Source organism: Chanodichthys erythropterus, chromosome 11 (genome assembly GCF_024489055.1).
Source record: "Chanodichthys erythropterus isolate Z2021 chromosome 11, ASM2448905v1, whole genome shotgun sequence".
Classification (NCBI taxonomy): domain Eukaryota; kingdom Metazoa; phylum Chordata; class Actinopteri; order Cypriniformes; family Xenocyprididae; genus Chanodichthys; species Chanodichthys erythropterus.
Window position 1 is genome coordinate 39,223,080 of NC_090231.1, and position 21,285 is coordinate 39,244,364.

Genomic DNA, 21,285 nt, shown 5'->3' on the forward strand with positions numbered 1-21,285 from the left:
GAACAATAGTGAAAAATGGCAGATGGAACAATAATAACTGACATGATCCATGATATCATGATATTTTTAGTGATATTTGTAAACTGTCTTTCTAAATGTTTCATTAGCATGTTGCTAATGTACTGTTAAATGTTGTTAAAGTTACCATCGTTTCTTACTGTAGACAAGAGAGACATCGCTATTTTCAGTGTATTATTTGCAGTGTATAATTCATAAACACAACTTCATTCTTTATAAATCTCTCCAACAGTGTGTAATGTTAGCTTTAGCCCTGGAGCATACTATCAAATTCATCCAGAATAAAATAAATACTATATTCACATGATCCGACGCATGCATGTATGCATGACGAACATCTTGTAAAGATCCATTTGAGGGTTATATTAGCTGTGTGAACTTAAATGCACTGTATTATAGTCGAGAGCTCGGGGGGCAGGGAGTGTGCGATTTAAAGGGGCCGCAGCCTGAATCGGTGCATAGTTAATGATGCCCCAAAATTTATTAAAAATAATCTATGGGGTATTTTGAGCTGAAACTTCACAGACACATTCAGGGGACACCTTAGACTTACATTACATCTTGTAAAAACTGGTTCTAGGGCACCTTTAAGTATCTCATCTAATATTTCAGTTTACTTTCAATTACCAAAAATGATTTTTAAAAGTTTTAGTAATCGTTAACAATAAAAACACTAGAACGGTTAGATCAGATTTCACGTCTTTTTCCTCCAAAAAAGGAAAAACCCGCATGAAATCTGATGGTTACAAACCCCATCCATACCACATCAATATGTGTTTCGAAATCTGATTAAAATCTCATTTTTGCAGATGAGTCAAATAGACTGAATTCTCTTTCAAGTCTTTTTTTTTTTTTTTTGTATAAAAGGACACATAACAATGTATGAGAAAGTCTCTTGGAACTTCACTGATGCTTATAGTACATCATTACTATAGAAACAGATACAACAACAACAGTCCTAAAGCTCCTAAAGATTGGATCTGAAAACCAAATTGGACTTTTGGGCAGTGCAGTGTTGTGGAAATAGAATCTATAAGGGAAATAAAGTGAAAATTAAAGTAGATTAAATCAAATCCTTAGAAAAACAGAAGAAAAAGCTTTAAAGTTTAACCAGAGATGAGTACTAAAACTGTTCTCCCTGGCCATAAAAGGGTAGTTACTCCTGAGCTAATGTTATTCTAATAGTGAGCAGCAGACAGCCAACTGAGATCCATTCTAAACTGTTTACACTAACACAGCGAGTAAGACTTTAATGCCCATTCAAACGCTAGAGGCCAAATTTAGCTATTGTGGTCTGTGTGACACACACAATCAAAACTTCCTTTAAATAACTGACACAAAGATACAAACACAATTCATACAAAAACAGACATTTTAAAAAATGAATGGAAATCTACAATTAGCCAATATTAACTGATAAAATAAACAGTGAATTTTAGCACCACAGAGTGAAAGATAAATAAGTCTTTGAAAAAAAACAGAAAAATTAGGAAAACCTTGCAGAATGAAATGTATAGCTCTCCAAAATAAAATGAAATCAGTCTCTTATTCACCTGACAAATCCATTTGATAAACTGTTTCACACAGTCAGTCCAGCCTGTAGCGTCTCAGTAGTCAAGTTCACTCGCAGGAGTTACGTTGCAAATAAATCGCTAACTGCAAACACTGGCTGGTGAGTTCTCACACAGAACCCCGCTGTCCTTTTCTCCAGCCCCCTCCCTCTGAGCCTCTAGATCACGCTAAACACTCGCTCTGTCAGTCGGCTGGTGGTCCAGACCCAAAAAAAGACCCGAAGTGCACCAAAACTTCTAAAATCGACTGAGCATACAGTATACTAATGCTAAAGCAGAAGATATATGTTAAACTATGGATTTATCCAACTGAGTGCCGAATGTTTCTCGCAGATAAATTAAGTGTTGTTTATTCAGATATATATCATTTTAAATAGAATTTTATGACATAATGTCAGCAACAAACTTTTGGCAAGCACTTGAGTTAAGATCAACTGCACTGCTACCAAAAACACTAATTATTAAACTCAAATGTTTCTTTATTTTACAAGTTCAGCATTTGTTTTCTTGTCTTTTTAATTTGTATATTTTATTCAGTGATCTGACATGGAGAAAAACACTGTTCCCATCTCATTCAGGTTAGCATTTAATGAGCAGCAAGGAAACAAAGCGGCAATTAGGAAGTGATTAAGGTCCAATTAGCCATGCTAGCCAGAGAGAAGTGGGTCAGACCACTAATGACTTCCAATAGGTAGAGAGAGGGAAAAGGGGAGCCAAGAGAGGGATAGGTCAAGAGAAAAAAAATCACCTGGCTTAGTTATAGAGATTAAAGTTGAGAGAGAGAAATAAAGATGAAAAAGTTGAGCATTTATTACTCCGAAACAAATAATAAAACAAAGAACTGCAAAACTATCCATTAGTTGCACTCCAAAAAGGCAGAAATAATCTTGCTGTCACCTCCATATCAGCAAGAATCTCGAGAGCAACTTTGTGTCCTCAGGGTTTCTGGCCCCTCTCAGTTCCTCTTAAAGTCCATATTTAAGTGATTATTTCTCCACAGCAAAATAACAGCTATCATTAGCCTCAGATGACCACCCCATGGGAAATGATCAACTCTCTCAGAAAAAAAGGTACAAAAGCTGTCACTGGGGCGGGACCCTTACAAAAGGTTTTAATATGCATCACATAGGTACTAATGTTTCTTTAAAGCTGCAGTCCGTAAGTTTTGACTCTTTTTCGCCATCTCTGTTTGAAAATGATCATCGTTACGTGGGGTATGCATCGGCACGGCTCCTCAGCGTGGATGAATCTAAAGTTTTTAGGAGAATGTGTACTTTTTCAGAATTACAGATTGTAGTCTTGGAAGTATGACCAAAATAAGAATTTTCACCAGAAAATGTCATCTGAACAATTAAGTAATAAGTCTGCCACTTTTATTCTAACCAACTGAGAAAAAAAAGCAATACAAAAAAAATCGCGCTGCCAATGGTGATTAAATCTAATGATCTCTTAGCTCATATCACATCGAACCGTTAAAGGGATAGTTCACCCAAAAATGAATATTTGATGTTTATCTGCTTACCCCCAGGGCATCCAAGATGTAGGTGACTGTTTCTTCAGTAGAACACAAATGATGATTTTTAACTCCAACCACTGCCGTCTGTCAGTCTTATAATGCATGTCAATGGTAACACAATTTATGTGTCAAAAAACATGCACAGACAAATCCAAATTAAACCCTGTGGCTCGTGACCGCACATTGATGTCCTAAGACACGAAACGATCGGTTTGTGCGAGAAACCGAACAGTATTTATATCATGTCCAACTGCGTTCAGCACTCGCTTAGTGAGGTCTGATCGCGCTCTGACAAGCGATGTCTCGTGCTTATACTTCGATGCGTTAACTGCAGATTTCAGTTTCTGTACAGTCTAATCTCTAACGTTAATTTGTCATACCGTACAATCCGCCATCTAAATAATAAGTTTAATTATTCCAGTTGCTGTGAGAAAAGGCTATAAATGATCCGTCACCAGCAGCATCCTAGCCTACTAGCTGGGACTGCTTCTTTATGTAAACAGACGTGACATAAAGACGAATGGCAGCATGCTCAAATTTCCCGCGGAAACCTAGCAGTACCACTCAAATTAGGAAACATTATTACAAGCTTACTGTTGTGAAAAACTAAGGTAAGGATATAGTTTTGAACACTGAAGTACTTGCTCATTTGATTTTGGATCATTTTTAACCAAAAAAAGTTACGGACTGCAGCTTTAAGGTACTAACTTACTTAGGGGTAAAAAAGGGTACTGCCCCAGTGACAGTTTTTGTACCTTTTTTCTGAGTGAATAAACAGCTCATGCCTGTTTCATATTGCTCCTTGTCAGTTTTTTCCCTCTATTATTGAATAGTCATCATGTTTACATGTACAAGAAAATTCCAGATAATTATTTGTCATAATTTGATGATCATGTAAACACATTAACTGCCATAACCTGATTAAGCCAATATTATACAAGAATACTGCAGTTGCTATAAATAAAGGCTCAACCAGAATATGGACCTTAATGGGAACATTTTGCAATGTAAAAACTTTTACACTAAATAATAATAATAAAAAAAAAATGCTGCTTTAAAAACAAAGTAATATCAAAGTGCATAAAATTACAAAAACACTGTTGCAAATGTACTGCAGTTTATGTGACAACTTTTAATTTAGTCCTTAAGAAAATTTATTTTAAATTCTGAAAACACAAAATGTTAAACTGTTTTCTTTTAAATTTTGAAACTAAATCCCCACCAACTCTCTTGACTGCTATCTTATGTATGTTTCAATAGCGTCACATCCACACAGAAGAGTTCAAGCCCGTTTGCTCTGTAATTCACATTCTCGCTGTCACACACTCAGAATAACAGATCTAAATGTAATAGGGGAGAATCAGTCGGCTGACACCATTTACTAACTTTCACTGTCACAAGACCAAAACATTTGAACTCTTCAACTGCACACAAGCCAGATATTAGTTACAGTCAGGAGATACTCTTAAAAAGTGAGTCCTTTTAAACACGGGCATAGAATAAAGTAAGCAAACTCTCTTAGAAGAATCTGCTTTGAAAAATACATATGTACACATACAGTAGAAAAACAGTATAGTGAATAAACATGACATGGTGGAAACCTCCTCCTCTCTCTGTCTCTCTTTCACTGTTGCCACATTCTCATGCCCAAAACACACTAATTGGAGCTTAATTAATGCAGAAATGCTTCATTCACTCTGCTTTCAAAGCCAGATCCCCCCACACACACATTTGCAACATCTTTCAAACATCTCATCTAGGGTTTGTGTGACTAGCTTCGCTCAAGGTCATTATAAGCAGTTATTTCCAGCACTGACTGCTACATTAACTGCTCCAAACAGCACAGCTCCGTCAGCGAGCACAGAAATGTGGTTGGCACATTTTAACACAGTGACCGCTTAAAGTCAACATGAACTCTAAATTGACCCGGTTTATCTTATTGTGCATACTGTAAATCATCAGTGCACATTATTCCAGAAATTGTTGAAGATTTCTGCTGACATTACAAGGACATGTGGAGTACTGGATAACGTCAGCCAAGATGCAGTTTTTATACATTTAGATATTGTTTTAGTAAATACACATATTCAGTAAATACACTACCATTTGGGGTCAGTTAGACTTTTTTTATTTTAATTGTTATCCTTGTGATCAAAGCTCAATTTTCAGCATCATTGCTCCAGTCTTCAGTGTCACATGATCCTTCAGAAATCATTCTAATATTCTGATTTGCTGCTCAAGAAACATTTCTGATTATTATCAATGTTGAAAACAGTTAATTGTGTGTGTGTGTGTGTGTGTAAACCATGATATTTTTTTCATGATTCTTTGATGAAATAAAATATTTTGTCACAATGTAAAAGTCTTTACTTTCCCTTTTGATCAATTTAATGCATCCTTGCTGAATAAAAAAAGCATCCTTTACTGACCCCAAACTTTTGAACAGTAGTGTACATGAACACCGCCTGGAGAGTAAATATAGATTAGCTCCAAAGATTTAACTTTAAACACTCCATTAGTGTTTAAAATGCAAATAACATAAGATATTTAATTTTTGGAGAAAGAAACAAACCATAAACATACCTTATACGCATCACAAATGTTGCTACATAGCTAAAACATGAGACACAATTTTATTCCAGTACATTTTGCCCATGCATGCATGACAAAATCACAGATAAAGTAAACTGGAATGACCCTGTAGAGGTGAATGTGTTCAAAGCTGTATATAGAAATAAACTGCACCCCAGCCAGCTGCCACACTAAAGAGTTTTAATAAAACATGGGCCTGCTATTATCTGCTATGATGTAATGTTTCGGTTCAGAAGTTGTGTTTACCTTTGGCCTGAGCTGCTGCAGGTTTGGCTTTATCACTGAACACCTGACTGCGGCGATTCCCTGCTGAACTGATGGAGCCTCGAGGAGAACTCTCACTGCCCGCAGTGGACATCCTCGAGGTGGGGCCAGGTAATCTGTGACAGCAAGAGAACCAGAATATTCACAACAAGATTTTACACAGCTTTGTGTTGATGCTGCCCAGGGTAGAATAGAAGCTAAATATTTAGCTTTCACAAAATATATGCCATATATGTCAAATACTGACACAAAAGAAACATAGAAGTAAATACCCAGTAAACCGCCTGTTTGATGGAGATTTGTGATTATAATGTGGCATTTCTCCCTCAGTCCTAGTCTTAAAGATGATTGACAGACAAATAGACTAATCTCAGCTAACAATCAAGTCAAGGTAAATGTCATGTCAATGTCATGTAAAATATAGTAACATCTGTAGTGACCTATGCTAATCTCACTGCTGTCAATTGTGTGGCCTTGACATTTTCTCAAAAGTATGTAAAATAGCAATGCTGTAGGGAGATTTTCCTCTATATTTATTTTCCTAGTCACCTAAAATACATCTTATGTCTGTGGAAGGCTTAACTGCAATTACAACTATCCACCAATAGATGACAACATTGCATCACATGTTACCAAAAAAAAAAAAAAAAAGAAAAAAAAAGAATGGTGGTATGATAAAGCCTGGGCCAATATTCAAAGTGGGGATTTTAAAGTAGGTGATTGAGTGTATTTTTCAAATGCATTACACATGTGAGTAAAATGCATTTACATCACTTGGTGATGAACATCATTCATGCGCTAAAATTACAACCTCCACCTTTCAGTCACACACTACACACCGCTATTAATAATTAATCTCATACTCAAGCAGGGCATCACACAGAGAGGTTATTTTAAAGTTAACACGGCTCACTGAGCAGACATTTCCACAGGGACATGTTTTTGGGTAACATCACCTGACAGAGTCCACATATTCTGTCTTGCTGGATATATCCAAGGAAAACTTCACCAGAATTGGTCATTTCTTTCTTTCTTTCTTTCTCTTTCTTTCTTTCTTTCTTTCTTTCTTTCTTTCTTTCTTTCTTTCTTTCTTTCTTTCTTTCTTTCTTTCTTTCTTTCTTTCTTTCTTTCTTTCTTTCTTTCTTTCTCTCTCTCTCTCTCTCTCTCTCTCTCTCTATATATATATATATATATATATATATATATATATATATATATATATACAAACCCGATTCCAAAAAAGTTGGGACACTGTACAAATTGTGAATAAAAAAGGAATGCAATCATTTACAAATCTCATTAACTTATATATTAATATTTTATTCACAATAGAATATAGATAACATATCAAATGTTGAAAGTGAGACATTTTGAAATGTCATGCCAAATATTGGCTCATTTTGGATTTCATGAGAGCTACACATTCCAAAAAAGTTGGGACAGGTAGCAATAAGAGGCCAGAAAAGTTAAATGTACATATAAGGAACAGCTGGAGGACCAATTTACAACTTATTAGGTCAATTGGCAACATGATTGGGTATAAAAAGAGCCTCTCAGAGTGGCAGTGTCTCTCAGAAGTCAAGATAGGCAGAGGATCACCAATTCCCCCAATGCTGCGGCGAAAAATAGTGGAGCAGTATCAGAATCGAGTTTCTCAGAAAAAAATTGCAAAGAGTTTGAAGTTATCATCGTCTACAATCTCTGTGTGTAAGGGTCAAGGTCGGAAAACCATACTGGATGCCCGTGATCTTCGGGCCCTTAGACGGCACGATCACATACAGGAATGCTACTGTAATGGAAATCACAACATGGGCTCAGGAATACTTCCAGAAAACTTCCAGAAAACAGTCCACCGTGCCATTCGCCGTTGCCGACTAAAACTCTATAGGTCAAAAAAGAAGCCCTATCTAAACATGATCCAGAAGCGCAGACGTTTTCTCTGGGCCAAGGCTCATTTAAAATGGACTGTGGCAAAGTGGAAAACTGTTCTGCTGTCAGACGAATCAAAATTTGAAGTTCTTTTTGGAAAACTGTGACGCCATGTCATCCTGACTAAAGAGTACAAGGATAACCCAAGTTGTTATCAGTGCTCAGTTCAGAAGGCTGCATCTCTGATGGTATGGGGTTGCATGAGTGCGTGTGGCATGGGCAGCTTACACATCTGGAAAGGCACCATCAATGCTGAAAGGTATATCCAAGTTAGAACAACATATGCTCCCATCCAGAAGTCGTCTCTTTCAGGGAAGACCTTGCATTTTCCGACAGGACAATGCCAGACCACATACTGCATCAATTACAACATCATGGCTGCGTAGAAGAAAGATGCGGGTACTGAAATGGCCAGCCTGCAGTCCAGAACTTTCACCCATAGAAAACATTTGGCACATCATAAAGAGTAAGATGCGACAAAGAAGACCTAAGACAGTTGAGCAACTAGAAGCTTGTATTAGACAAGAATGGGACAACATTCCTATTCCTAAACTTGAGGAACTTGTCTCCTCAGTCCCCAGACGTTTGCAGACTGTTATAAAAAGAAGAGGGGATGCCACACAGTGGTAAACATGGCCTTGTCCCAACTTATTTTTCCCTTAAAATGATACATTTTCTCAGTTTAAACATTTGATATGTCCTCTATGTTGTATTTTGAATAAAATATAGAAATTTGAAACTTCCACATCATTGCATTCTGTTTTTATTCACAATTTGTACAGTGTCCCAACTTTTTTTTGCAATCGTGTTTTAAAGTATCTGTGAAACGAGCTAAAATGGAAAACACAATATGACTTTGTGCCCTTATCAAATCTCAAAAGACTGATTTAATTCAATAAGTATATAGTCTGTTTACGCTGCGTGTTTCAAAGCGAAGTGCGCACTTTGCTCACAAGATTTGCTCATGATCCGGTACGTGTTGCCCCCCTCTCAGAATGACTTATAAGTTCACAGTGAATGAATGCAGTGAACTCCATCTCTGCATGTGCTGTGTGTTTAGCGTGCATTTGGCAACGTAGCGGGCACCAGCATTATTTTCACATTAGCATAATATCCAACATTTATGTGGGAAGATGATTACAGCATTTAACTAGATTTGGAACGTGATGTGTTTGTAAAGATCTTTTCACAGAAACAGTAGTTTCTACCTCCCTAGAGGGACCGAAGTCCAGCCAGATGTGTCTCACAAAATCCTGCAGGAAACACCACGATGTTCTATTGTTTCTTAAATAACTGTAATCACAGCTAAAATACTTTATAAAACTATGCTTTATAATACCCATAAATACCCATTTCAAGTGTTGAATGGTTCACATGCCTTAAATGGTGTAATGAACTACACCAACACATGATAAACACCTGAAATATTGTGTTGGTCATGTGTTTTAATGCAGCACACTCTTTAGTTATAATGGTGTTTACAGTTATTTATGAGAAGATACAGCTCAATTATAACTGTAAAGTAAGGCATTACTGATGCAAGAATGAATATTTTATAATGAATGATTTATACAGGCAAATGATAATCAATCATTGCTTGTAATTAATACATTGTAGCCAGTTCTAATATTTGCGTTAGTTTACCAGAACAATATTGTACATACATGGGTAGAATTAGACCACAAGATAACATGCAGAGAGTAAGTGAGGAAGAGGAGGGTGATGACAAGCAGGTTGACAGAGTAGGAAATAGGGAGGATGGGAGTGAAAGCGCTACCTAGAAGACTTTTTCTGACCAATGGAAAACTTGAGTTTACTCTGAGAGCCATCCCTAGATTGAAAGAAGAAGAGAAACAAGAGAAGAAAGATAGATAAAGAGATAGAGAGAGAGAGAGAGAGAGAAACACAGAGAGTGATGACTAACAACATCACAAAGCTAAGAGAATGAAAATGCATTCAAAGAGACTGCCATCAAAGCACAAACAATCCATATAACATATGTACATAAGATAGACTGACAGATAGAATGTTATAATGATAGACAGACAGACAGATAAGTGGATAGTGAGATATTTTACCTGGACTGCATCTCTGCTTGCGTTCTGTGAGTGTGTGAGGCTGAGGTGTGTGTCCCATGCGAGGTGGAGATCAGCTGGGCTGGAGCGCTGCTCTGCTGGCTTAAAGGAGCGTGTGAATGTGTGTGTTGCGTGTGCGTCTGTCTGATCGCCTGCTGCTGCTGCTTGTATCGAGACAGGCTAAAGAAAAGACCCAAGATGGCTTTCAGATTTCCATTCCGGATCTCTGTGTGTGAGAGAGAGATGTTCAACAAGAGATTGCAGTTTAGTATATCATTTTGCAGACACTTTTCTCTCCAAGTAATTAGTAGGGCGCTAATTACAAGCACAGTTCCCCATAAAGCATGAAAGGTTTGAGCATCTCGCTCTTTCTCCTTGTAGAAACTGCGACAAAAACCTTCCAGTTTTCAGGCAGAGTCCCACCATCAGTCAAGTGGGTGATAATAAAGCCACCTGCTTTCATATTTAATTGTAGTTTCATTGATATGCCGTTAACCAGCATGCAATTCTAAAAAGGGTTTAGCGTCACTTTTGACCCTGGGTTATGAAGTACAGCTTTTCCGAGGGCAAAGACGTTTGCTTGAGAGTTACAGCAAGTTGTTTGGCAACAAACTGACAATCATGAACTAAACAACCCATGCATCATTAAATATTAAAGGTGCCCTAGAACCTTTTTTTAAAAGATATAATATAAGTCTAAGGTGTCCCCTGAATGTGTCTGTGAAATTTCAGCTCAAAATACCCCATTTTATTCATTTTTTTAACTGCCTATTTTGGGGCATAATTAGAAATTCGCTGATTCAGGGTGTGCGGCCCTTTAAATCTGGTGCTCCATGCCCCAAGAGCTCATGCTTGCCTTAAACAACATAAAAAAAGTTCAAACAGCTAATATAACCCTCAAAATGGATCTTTACAAAGTGTTCGTCATGCAGCATGTCTAATCGCGTAAGTACAGTGTTTATTTTGATGTTTACATTGATTCTGAATGAGTTTGAGGCTATGCTCTGTCGCTAACGGCTAATGCTACACTGTTGGAGAGAGGTAAATTCAATTTTTGAATCTAGGACACCTTTAATGTGCTTTGTACAGTCAAATAAACTTTTATACCTTTTGTTTAGAGGAAATAAGATAAAAGTGACAAAAAGTGCAGGAAAACACATTTAGTGATAAAGTAATAAACTGTGCTGTAACTGTCCAATCAATGTTTTTAATCTCATAAATATACAAAAATAAGAACATTAACCCAGGGTTTGAGGATGTACAGAGTAAAATGTTGACATCTAACTACCCAAATTACTAACTAGTGAACAGTGTCAAACTTGTAACAACATAACCCAGGTTAAAATAACCCCAGTTTAATCCTTTAAAGTGTAAAAAAGCCCATATTTTGCAAAGTAATTGACTTAGCAATTAGGCAAGATCAAATTGTTATGAAATCTTACTTGAAGCTATAAATAGGCATGTTTTTACCTTCAGCTGATAGTCCTTGTATGTTCACACCTTTGGCTGCTAGGAAGCTCAGACAGGCATCTATGTTCTCAATCTAGAGAGAGACATGGAGAGAAATTAAGAGAGTACTTTGATAAGCACTGTAACAATCATTTAAAATGATAATGAAAGAAAAAAAAAACACACACACGCACACACATACAAACACAAAAAAGGCTGTTATCACCTAAAACAAACAGTCTGCTTAAGTTCAAAACAGATGCTGTGTCCTTGCAGTCTAGATTCAGGTTGCTTCACATCTTCTCTGTGGCTGAATACGTGACTGGACGTTCACTCACTCTAGGAGGTGTAGTGTTATCAGAGAGCATAGATTGGCTGCTCAGTCAAAGCAGTATGCAAAGCCATTACTCCAAATCGTTGAGGGCGTCACATTTGCCCTGTTGCTAGGAGACGCCATCGAGGCCATGATGCTGACCCAGCCGTATCCTAGTGTCACTCAATTTAAATGTATAAGCATATCTGATTGGCTGAGAGGACAGTGATGTAATAGGCAATACTTAAAGGTCATGTGGACTCAACTAGGAATTTGTTAATGATGTTTACCATACATAGGTCCAGGTTGTTCATAATCAGTAATTGCATTAAAAGTAATGCGAGTTACGTAATCACAATTTATTTTTAAACGCATTGCTGTTAAATTTACAACAAAGCAAGTTACTTTGTTTTCATATTTATTGACTGACAGCTCTCCTGTCCACATGCTGAGAGAAATCACAGGTAAGTGCAGAGGTTGTGTGTGCTGTGTAAATATGATGGTCATAATAAATGTGAACATGCATTTACTCATCTCACTTGCACAAAAACAGATTCGAGATTACTCGAAATGAATAAATATGAACAAACATTGAAATGCAAATTTCAAATATTACTTAAACCTGCAGTAATTAAATACATTAAATAACTTGTTTTGGGTATAATATGTCACAGTTCACTTTATTTTGCTATCCTCACTTACATAAATGAACTACAGTGTTCTGCACCCACTAGTAAAAATATATCAAAAATATCAAAAACGTCTGAATAAATTTTTGGTTCAACTATATATATTCTCACACAAGCACACTTTTACAGCGAAGCATTTAACAAAAAGTAGTTTTGTTACTAGGTTTGATATATTGTTCATTATTAAAATGTATTGCAACATTTTCTCTATTTGAAACATTTGTAGAACTTGTTCATCATTAATGTGATTAACTACACCAGCTGGTTAAAAGTGCAAAAAATAAGAAAAGTTAGTTCTGAGACAAGCTCTAGCATCATTTGTTTGCAGAAAACTCTTCCTTAGATTTTTTTTTTTTTTGCATATGCAAATTCATACATTTTTAAGTTAAGCTCAAGTGTCCCACTATTTTTGGGGCCACTGTATAATTAATAGAGCATCACTTTGATTTAATGCCAGTGTTCTGCATTAAAGAACTGGTCCTCTGCCATGGGTTAGTCAGCACACGTGTCAGTTATGTCAGCTGTAGCAACACATTTCAGCCCCGCTGACTATATCCCAGTTGCTGGCAGCCAACAGTTGCTGGCCTGAAGGGTCAAGGGAGATATAGAAATGTGAGGAAAGAATTTGCTCTAGATTCCTCTGAACCTTTGAAGGAATCACATCCCAGACATCCAGGACTAAAAATAACATTTCTAAATAAAAATATCACTGAGAGAGGGGTTGAAATGGAATCCATATTCTCTTTCCCTCTCTGAATTGAATTACAAGGCATAATATTCTATGAAGTCGATGTGAATGCATTAGAAAAATGGGGTGTGGGGCAATTTAGCTCCAACATAACATTGTCTTCAGTGATTGTTGGTCTGCATGACAGCAAACATCACTCTGAATGACATTCTCATAATAGCTGCATTAAAAAAAACTCACTGGGTCAATAGAAATCAAAACCTACTGGAATAAAAGCAAACAACTGATCACAGAGCCATAAAAAAACACTTAACCAGAACAAAACACATGCTAGTATTTATAAGCCACATAAATCTACTAGTGAAAAACATTAGTGGTCACCCAGTATTGTTTGTTCATAGATCGATGTTCATGGGTTAATGACGTGATGGGTCATTTTTTTGTCCAAAGGCCTTAATAATAATAATAAAAAACAAAGATATGACATCGAAAATATGTAAGATAGTACAACTAGATCTCTTTTACTAAATCCAAAAGGTTTTAATTAAATTTTGCTACATATGAAGGTATTTTAAAGATTTTGAAGAGTCAAAAAAAGGTAATTCTGTTTAACTGTCCAAAGGCCAAAACAGCCATTTCATTTGTGATTAAAACATCTTAAAATGTAATAAATATATATATATTTTTATTCTGGCATGATTTTTAACATCATATATCAACATAGTGCAACATGGTATTAAATTATGTGTAGAAGTTGTTGTTTTGTTATGAGAAAGAATGTTTAGAAAAATGAATTTCATTGATGTCATTCGGAGTAACCAATATAAAGGGAGCATTTTGGATCATGTCATGCAGTCAATATCATGTGACAGGATGTGACCTCACTCAGACACCTGCAAAAGACCACATGGTCATGAGGCAAAGTAACTAACTCTGTCTTAACTATTTGAAAAATTCATGTTTTCACTTGCTCATACGCATGTCCCGAAACATCAGGTCATTCGGTACAACCGCTATAAAACATGGAAAATGTTGTAATATTTTAAAAACTTGTACTAAACATAAAATGTTTAATTGTCCTTTTGCTAGCTAGCTAACAAGCTCAACTTGTTAGCATTGTCTGAAAATATCGTCATTCGGTATAACCAAAAGTGTCATTTGGTAAAACTGAAATTTGTGACTTTTTTTCTTGTAAAAATGACAAAAGCAGTGTTAACTGATTATAAAAACCACATAATCTCATTGTTAACCCTTAATAAATCTTTAGAATTAATTATATCTCCATTATGTTTTTTACACTTTTAAAAACCTTATTTGTTACTGACCATGATATCTTGACTTTTATACAATTTCAAATTACATTTAAACATAATTCTTAAAGTAATACAATTTTAAGACTGAAAATACAGACACAAATTTGTAATCACATTTCTTTTTTCACAATAATTTCACAATAAATGTGAAAAAAAATTAAGTTGTTTATTATGCACTAATAATGATGCTGCTAATGCATAATGTGTGGGAGAATCGACTTCCACAGTTGGTTGGTTAATGTGGATACTAGTATGTTACTAACCAAATCTTACAATACTCTAATAAGCAAAAATATTCATAGTTCACATACTGTAGATGCTAGGAAATGACAAAAGGAAGTCAAACCTCTGTAAATTAGCCAAGCATCTGATTAATGCTTATGACCTCAAAATGGCCAAATATCATCCAATATAAATCATTCTATCACTTAAAAATAATAAAAAATGATAATAATGCACGTTGAGCTCAATGTTAAAGCTTTCTCCAAATACATTAATGGCTTGAAGTACTCCAGCAAAATGTTTGACTGGCCAAAGATATTAAAAGTATGATAAAACTTTTCAAACATGACATATAAGTTAGCATACTTTCCATAATATTGAAACAATTAAAGCACATAGAAAAAATCACTTTGCCATTTGCAGACACTACACGGCTGTATGACTGTAATAGTTTGTACAGTACAACACTTACATGTCTAAATCAGAAATAACAATACAAAAGCATTTTGAGTTTTATCTTACTCCCTGTTCTGTAAGTATCCTACGTCAATGATCAATCCAATAAGTCCTTAAAGCAATACAACGTGTACCTGAAGACAGAGCGTTTTATTCTCACCTCGCTGCATGTTACCTGTGAGAGACTGTAGGAGTGTATCTGCTCCTCAGAGGCTCTGTGTAACACAACAGGGCAGAGAAGGCCTGCTAAACAAACACCTTCACACACACACACACACACACACACACACACACACACACACACACACACACACACACACACACACACACACACACACACACACACACACACACACACACACACACACACAGAGAACTATTGTCTGTCTCAAACACATAAACATGTTAACATATACCGGATACATTCCTTCTATATAAGACTCCCTCACACACAAAGTCTCTCTCATTATCTGTCTCCAGCTCTCCCTCTGGTTGTTTTTTTCCCTCTCTGTCATTATATTTTTCATCACCACTGGTTTTCTAAGAAAGTTCTCCTTGTGTGTAAATGTGTTTATGTGAAAGTGAGATAGAGTTGAGGAGAAAGAGAGAATGTGTGCACTTAAAGGTGGTGACTGACACGGCAACTGGTCATGTGACATGCGTTATGTAAGTGCAGTAATACTGTATAAAGAATCCAGACACTTGTGTCTTAAAAATTAAACAAGCATATCTGATACCATCAATATTATGGATGCTAACCATTAAAGATGTCATATCATGCTTTTTACTTTTTTGTATCCTCTATACACTTATAGTATTGTTATTGTTTTACACTAAAATTTAGTTATTCTATGATAATTTTCTGACTTTTAAATTGCTGTTGTGCCTTGCTGTTGGATCAAATATGGTTTTTAGCTGCTTTATCTTTCAAAAACAGCCACTTTGCAAAGTCTGCATTGCATTGTGAGAGATTTGAAATGTTCAAAATCTGAAAATTATATTGAAATCATTTTGTTTGATAAACTTTAGCCTCTCAGATCCAATGTTGGGATCCTTTACAAAGATATCATCTTTAGTTGTATACACACTGCAATAAAATCTTCACAAAATATGTGTTGTTGGTGTGTAAATGTGCTGGTCATGTGTTCAAATGTCAGGAAGTTGTGCCAATACAGATTTTTTCAGTTCTGAAAGTTACTTTATGTTTTCATCCAATGAACTATTGTATTGCAAAACATCAAAGACAAAAATTCAAAAATATAATTTAGAGTCACTATGACCCAGAAACAAATTCAAGGTTTATGCACTGAAGTAAAAAAAAAAAGAAAATGTCACCCTACATTTAAATGATTATATCTCAGCTCAACATAATGATATCATTAAAAAGCTGAGGCCTTTCTTTTTTTCTCTCTCTCAAAACGTGTTATTCTAGGTCAGAATAACTGATGCAGGTACTGTAACTTTTCATGATAAGACCCTGTATATAAGTATAATAAAGCAACATTAAAATGTGTCACATGCAGAAATGCTTTTTACTGTAAAATATTGTTAATGTTTTTAAAAAGCCTTCTATGCTCACAGAGGCTGCATAAAAACAGTAAAAACTGAAATATTTTTAATATTATTACAATTTAAAATAATTAAACAAAAATAATTTATTCTTGTGATGGCAAAGCTGAATTTTCAACAGACATTACTCCAGTCTTCAGTATCGCCAGTGAACTTAATGCATTTTTGATGAATAACAATATTAATTTCTTCAAAAAATGAATGAATTTTGTCCAAAATTACTTTCATCACTCATCTAATCCAGGCCTCATTAAAGTTACAGCAAAGAAGAAGAAGAAAACAACCTCCTGTGATGATTGACAGACAACCAAATTAGATTAGCATGCCAATCATTCCACTTATAATTTCCCCCTTAACTAACAAAACAAAAGAAAAGAGTGTTCAGTAAAGTGGTTATGCTATATTTTGTATCTCCTCTCCCATTACTTTTTGTCCTTGAAAAAGTTTTTTCTGTCATTTTTGCCACTTTGCTCTGCTTTACTAACATCCACCAGACATGTGATCAGAGAATGACTCAGCTGAAGCAACTCTCTGTGTCAATATGCACCACTAGGTGAGTTACAACACTGAGATTTCCTGTGTGTTTTAGCAGCCCTGTGTCAACAGCCCTTAATATAAAACGCAGCGTATCTTGCGAGCAGTTTGCTTTGCTTTGTCTGACTGCTGGGTGGTTTAAAGGGCAGGAGGATGTGGTCTAAAAGGGAACAAACAGGTGTAAAAACAGTCCCATACATGAATGTGAGAATCTGATGCTATAGCCCAGACTCATAAAATGATCAGATGAACACAAAATATCCAGGGGTAACAGATATATTGATTAAATAGAAACTAACACTCCACATTCATTGAAAAAAGTTTTAAAGGTGCCGAAGAACATGTTTTTAAAAGATGTAATATAAGTCTAAGGTGTCCCCTGAATGTGTCTGTGAAGTTTCAGCTCAAAATACCCCATAGTTTTTTTTTTTTTTTTACTAATTTTGGGGCATCATTATAAATGCACCGATTCAGGGTGTGCTTCCCCTTTAATTCTCATGCTCCACACCCCAAGAGCTTGCACTTGCCTTAAACATATAACCCTCAAAATGGATCTTTACAAAGTGTTCATCATGCAACATGTCTAATCGCGTAAGTACAGTGTTTATTTGGATGTTTACATTTGATTCTGAATGAGTTTGATAGTGCTCCGTGGCTAAAGCTAACATTACACACTGTTGGAGAGATTTATAGCGAATGAAGTTGTTTATGAATTATACAGACTGCACATTATGTTTAATAATGAAAATAACGACAGTCTTGTCTCCGTGAATACAGTAAGAAACGATGGTCACTTTAACCACATTTAACAGGACATTAGCAACATGCTAACGAAACATTTAGAAAGACAATTTACAAACACTACTAAAAATCATTGGATCATGTCAGTTATTATTGCTCCATCTGCCATTTTTCGCTATTGTCTTTGCTTGCTTACCTAGTCTGTTGATTCAGCTGTGCACAGATCCAGACGTTAATACTGGCTGCCCTTGTCTAATGCCTTTTATAATGTTGGGAACATGGGCTGGCATATGCAAATGTTGGGGGCGTACATATTAATGATCCCGACTGTTACGTAACAGTCGGTGTTATGTTGAGATTCACCTGTTCTTTGGAGGTCTTTTAAACAAATAAAATTTATATAAGAAGGAGGAAACAATGGAGTTTGAGACTCACTGTATGTCATTTCCATGTACTGAACTGTTGTTATTCAACTATGCCGAGGTAAATTAAATTTTTTAATCTAGGGCACCTTTAAGCAATTGAGAGTAGAGCGACACAAACATATGAGTTTGTTTCACTATATTAGTGAAGACACTGCATAGACTTAGATTTGAATAAAAACGTGTTTTGGCCCATTATCATTATTATTATTTATTTTCTGGTCGACATACTATTAAGGCCCTACTATGTAACATCCATTTCTGATGCATTCTAGAAATAAAATGAGTTGCATACCTGCATTTCATGCTGAGCACTTAAAACATGCTGCAACAATATTATGGTCCTCCAAAGCTATTGTGACAAATTAATTCAAATTCCTACAATATCAGTTTGGCTTAATGTGTTTACATATTTAACCATCTGAATGCTGAGGTTAAGTATCGTGTCAACAATTAGCGTTTCCAGCGATATTACTCCACCGAATGGATCTTTATGCTAATCAACACAAGTGCTTGTGTGTCCAGTGTAAGCTGTTACTAGAGGCCCATCCACCGTGCGATTGTGCAATTCCCACTCTTGATAAAAACACACAATGATGATATTTGCATAATAGCTTTGCTTGCACCTGCTTCCAGCAGTGTTTTGCTTCCTAGCTAAAGACACACGCGCACAAACAAATACACACGCTGGAATTAAAAACAGCTTCAGAGTGACTCAAAAACAGGAAAACTGCAGTGAGATGCATAAATAAAGAATGCCTGCTGACATGAAAAGACGTGCACATAGGCACATCCTAATACAGTTACCACCGGCTGAGATATAGATGGCGAAATTCAAAAGAATTCACGCAGCTATACAATGAAAGAAAACTGTGAGCAAAGAAAAGGAAAAGAGAAAGAAAATGGGAACACAAAGGCTGTGTGTGTCTAAAAGTAGTAAATTATGGTGCAATTTGCTTCTGAGGGGACGAAGCTAATTGATGGAGCCAGAGAAAGAGGAAGTCAGTGAGAGATAGCAATGAGAGACGGGTAAAAGAGATGACCCCCTGCCATTTAAACCTCCTAATCTACCTCTCGCATCTGAAAACACCAGCATAGTCAGAATGTTTACCAGCAAGCTTTCTTTGTAAATCTTGTCAACCATTAGGGCTGGGAAACGCAATCATGCAGAGATGCTTCTGGGAGGGAATTAAACAAAAATCATTCTGATGACATACTTCGGGACGCTGTGCAATGAAACTGATCTGCTGGTTAGTCCAGGTATCCAATCAATCACATCCTCTGCTGAGGAAATGTCATGTGACTTTTTTGTTGCGCATCAAGGGATTTATTCAGTAAATTTGTTTCAATCGTAGTTTATGTGCATGTCTTCTTATCGGATAAAATAATAATCCAATTCAACAAGAAGTTTTTTTATGCACATTTTTAGAATGTATGCGCATATTGCCATTTTTCTATGCAATATCCCAAAATTTGCATAAAAATTGGTGGATGGAAACATAGCTATTGAGAAACATACAGCGACCAGAGTGGTCTGATTGCGAAACAACTGACTCTTATTAGTATTGACTCCATTTTATTGAATCAAAAACATGCAGTGCAACCAGTGATGCCCAATTCCTGAATGAATGACTATTATGAGTCGGTTCTTTTTGATAATCAAAACACTTGAATCGGATTGGGTACTGAATTAATTTCTGGACCTCAAGATCGTACTAAAGATACACATTATGCTACTGCTGTAATCAGTAGTTTCATCATTTTTAATATACAGTTATGGCCAGTTATGGGATTGCACTTATATGCCAAGACTATAAAAAAATCTCAGGAAAAATCATTAAAAAGTCTGTGTGAACACTAATTTTGCAAAACAAAAAATTAATTATGCTACACTACCATTCAAAAATATGGGGGTCAGTAAGATTTCTTTTGAAAGCAAGGATGCAATAAACTGATCAAAAGTGACAGTAAAGACAAGTATGGCGTTACTAAATATTTCTAATTTAAATAAATGCTGTTCTTTTGAATGTTATATTCATCAAAGAAACCTGATTTTTTTTTTATTATAGTTTCCCCAAAAATATAAAGCAGCACAACTGTTTTCAACATTGATAATAAATGTTTTTTGAGCAGCAAATCAGCATATTAGAATGATTTCTGAAGGATCATGTGACACTTTACCAGCTTTGCCATCAAAGGAATTAATTTCATCTTAAAATATCTTAAAACAGAAAATAGATATTTAAAATTGTAATCATTTTTAAAAATATTACTGTATTTTTGATCAGATAAATGCAGATTTGGTGATCATAAGAGACTTCTTTCAAAAACAAAGTTTTGAAGTGTAGTGTATATTTGTTCTTTTAAAATCCAAAATTGGATACATCAAGCTTATGCTTCCAAATATTTCTTCCTAAAAAGTCTAAAAGAATCACTAATGGAACCAATAAGGGACTTGAATCTTTAATTAGAATTGGAAGCAGTATGTTTCAATTCTCAGCGATTCTCATCCTTATCAACCACTGCAGTATTGTCTTTCTAGTGAAGCCAGTTGGCCAAAGATCGTAGCACACCAGCCTCCAAACCCAACATCCGCTGGTTTCAACTGGGCTTCATCACTGTGTCAACAGACCACTATTATTATCGAAACCTCTAATAATAACAAAACGCATGTATGGTCTATCTACCATAAAGAAAAAAAGCCCTTTGAAAATGATTCCTTTGTTGCGTCCAATCAGGCTTGACAGCTGCCTTTGTAATGGAGACAAGTCAAAACTAACCGCTGCCTCTGTTCATGTGTGATACTACCATCGGTGATACTCGGACTTCTAGAGTTTGTTTTGCTTAGCTATGGCTTGGCTAAAATAGCCCTTTACATCTGTAATCTGGCTTGTGCTTCCTCCAAACCTATACATTTACTGATG

General features: G+C 35.9%; 1 protein-coding gene across 11 annotated transcripts in view; it reads right to left on the reverse strand.

Annotated features, from left to right (window-relative positions):
* The window catches only part of nav2a (neuron navigator 2a), a 180,218-nt gene that overhangs the window by 57,426 nt on the left and 101,507 nt on the right, over nt 1–21,285 (reverse strand). For 9 of the 11 annotated variants that reach the window (XM_067399762.1, XM_067399760.1, XM_067399755.1 and 6 more), the window contains exons 4-7: nt 11,436–11,508; nt 9,969–10,191; nt 9,668–9,721; nt 5,944–6,077 (exon numbers count right to left, since the gene is read on the reverse strand). In XM_067399762.1, the coding sequence (XP_067255863.1) occupies nt 5,944–6,077; nt 9,668–9,721; nt 9,969–10,191; nt 11,436–11,508 (484 nt within the window). The remainder of the gene's footprint in view (nt 1–5,943; nt 6,078–9,667; nt 9,722–9,968; nt 10,192–11,435; nt 11,509–21,285) is intronic. The other 2 variants (XM_067399759.1, XM_067399757.1) reach the window with 1 other exon arrangement.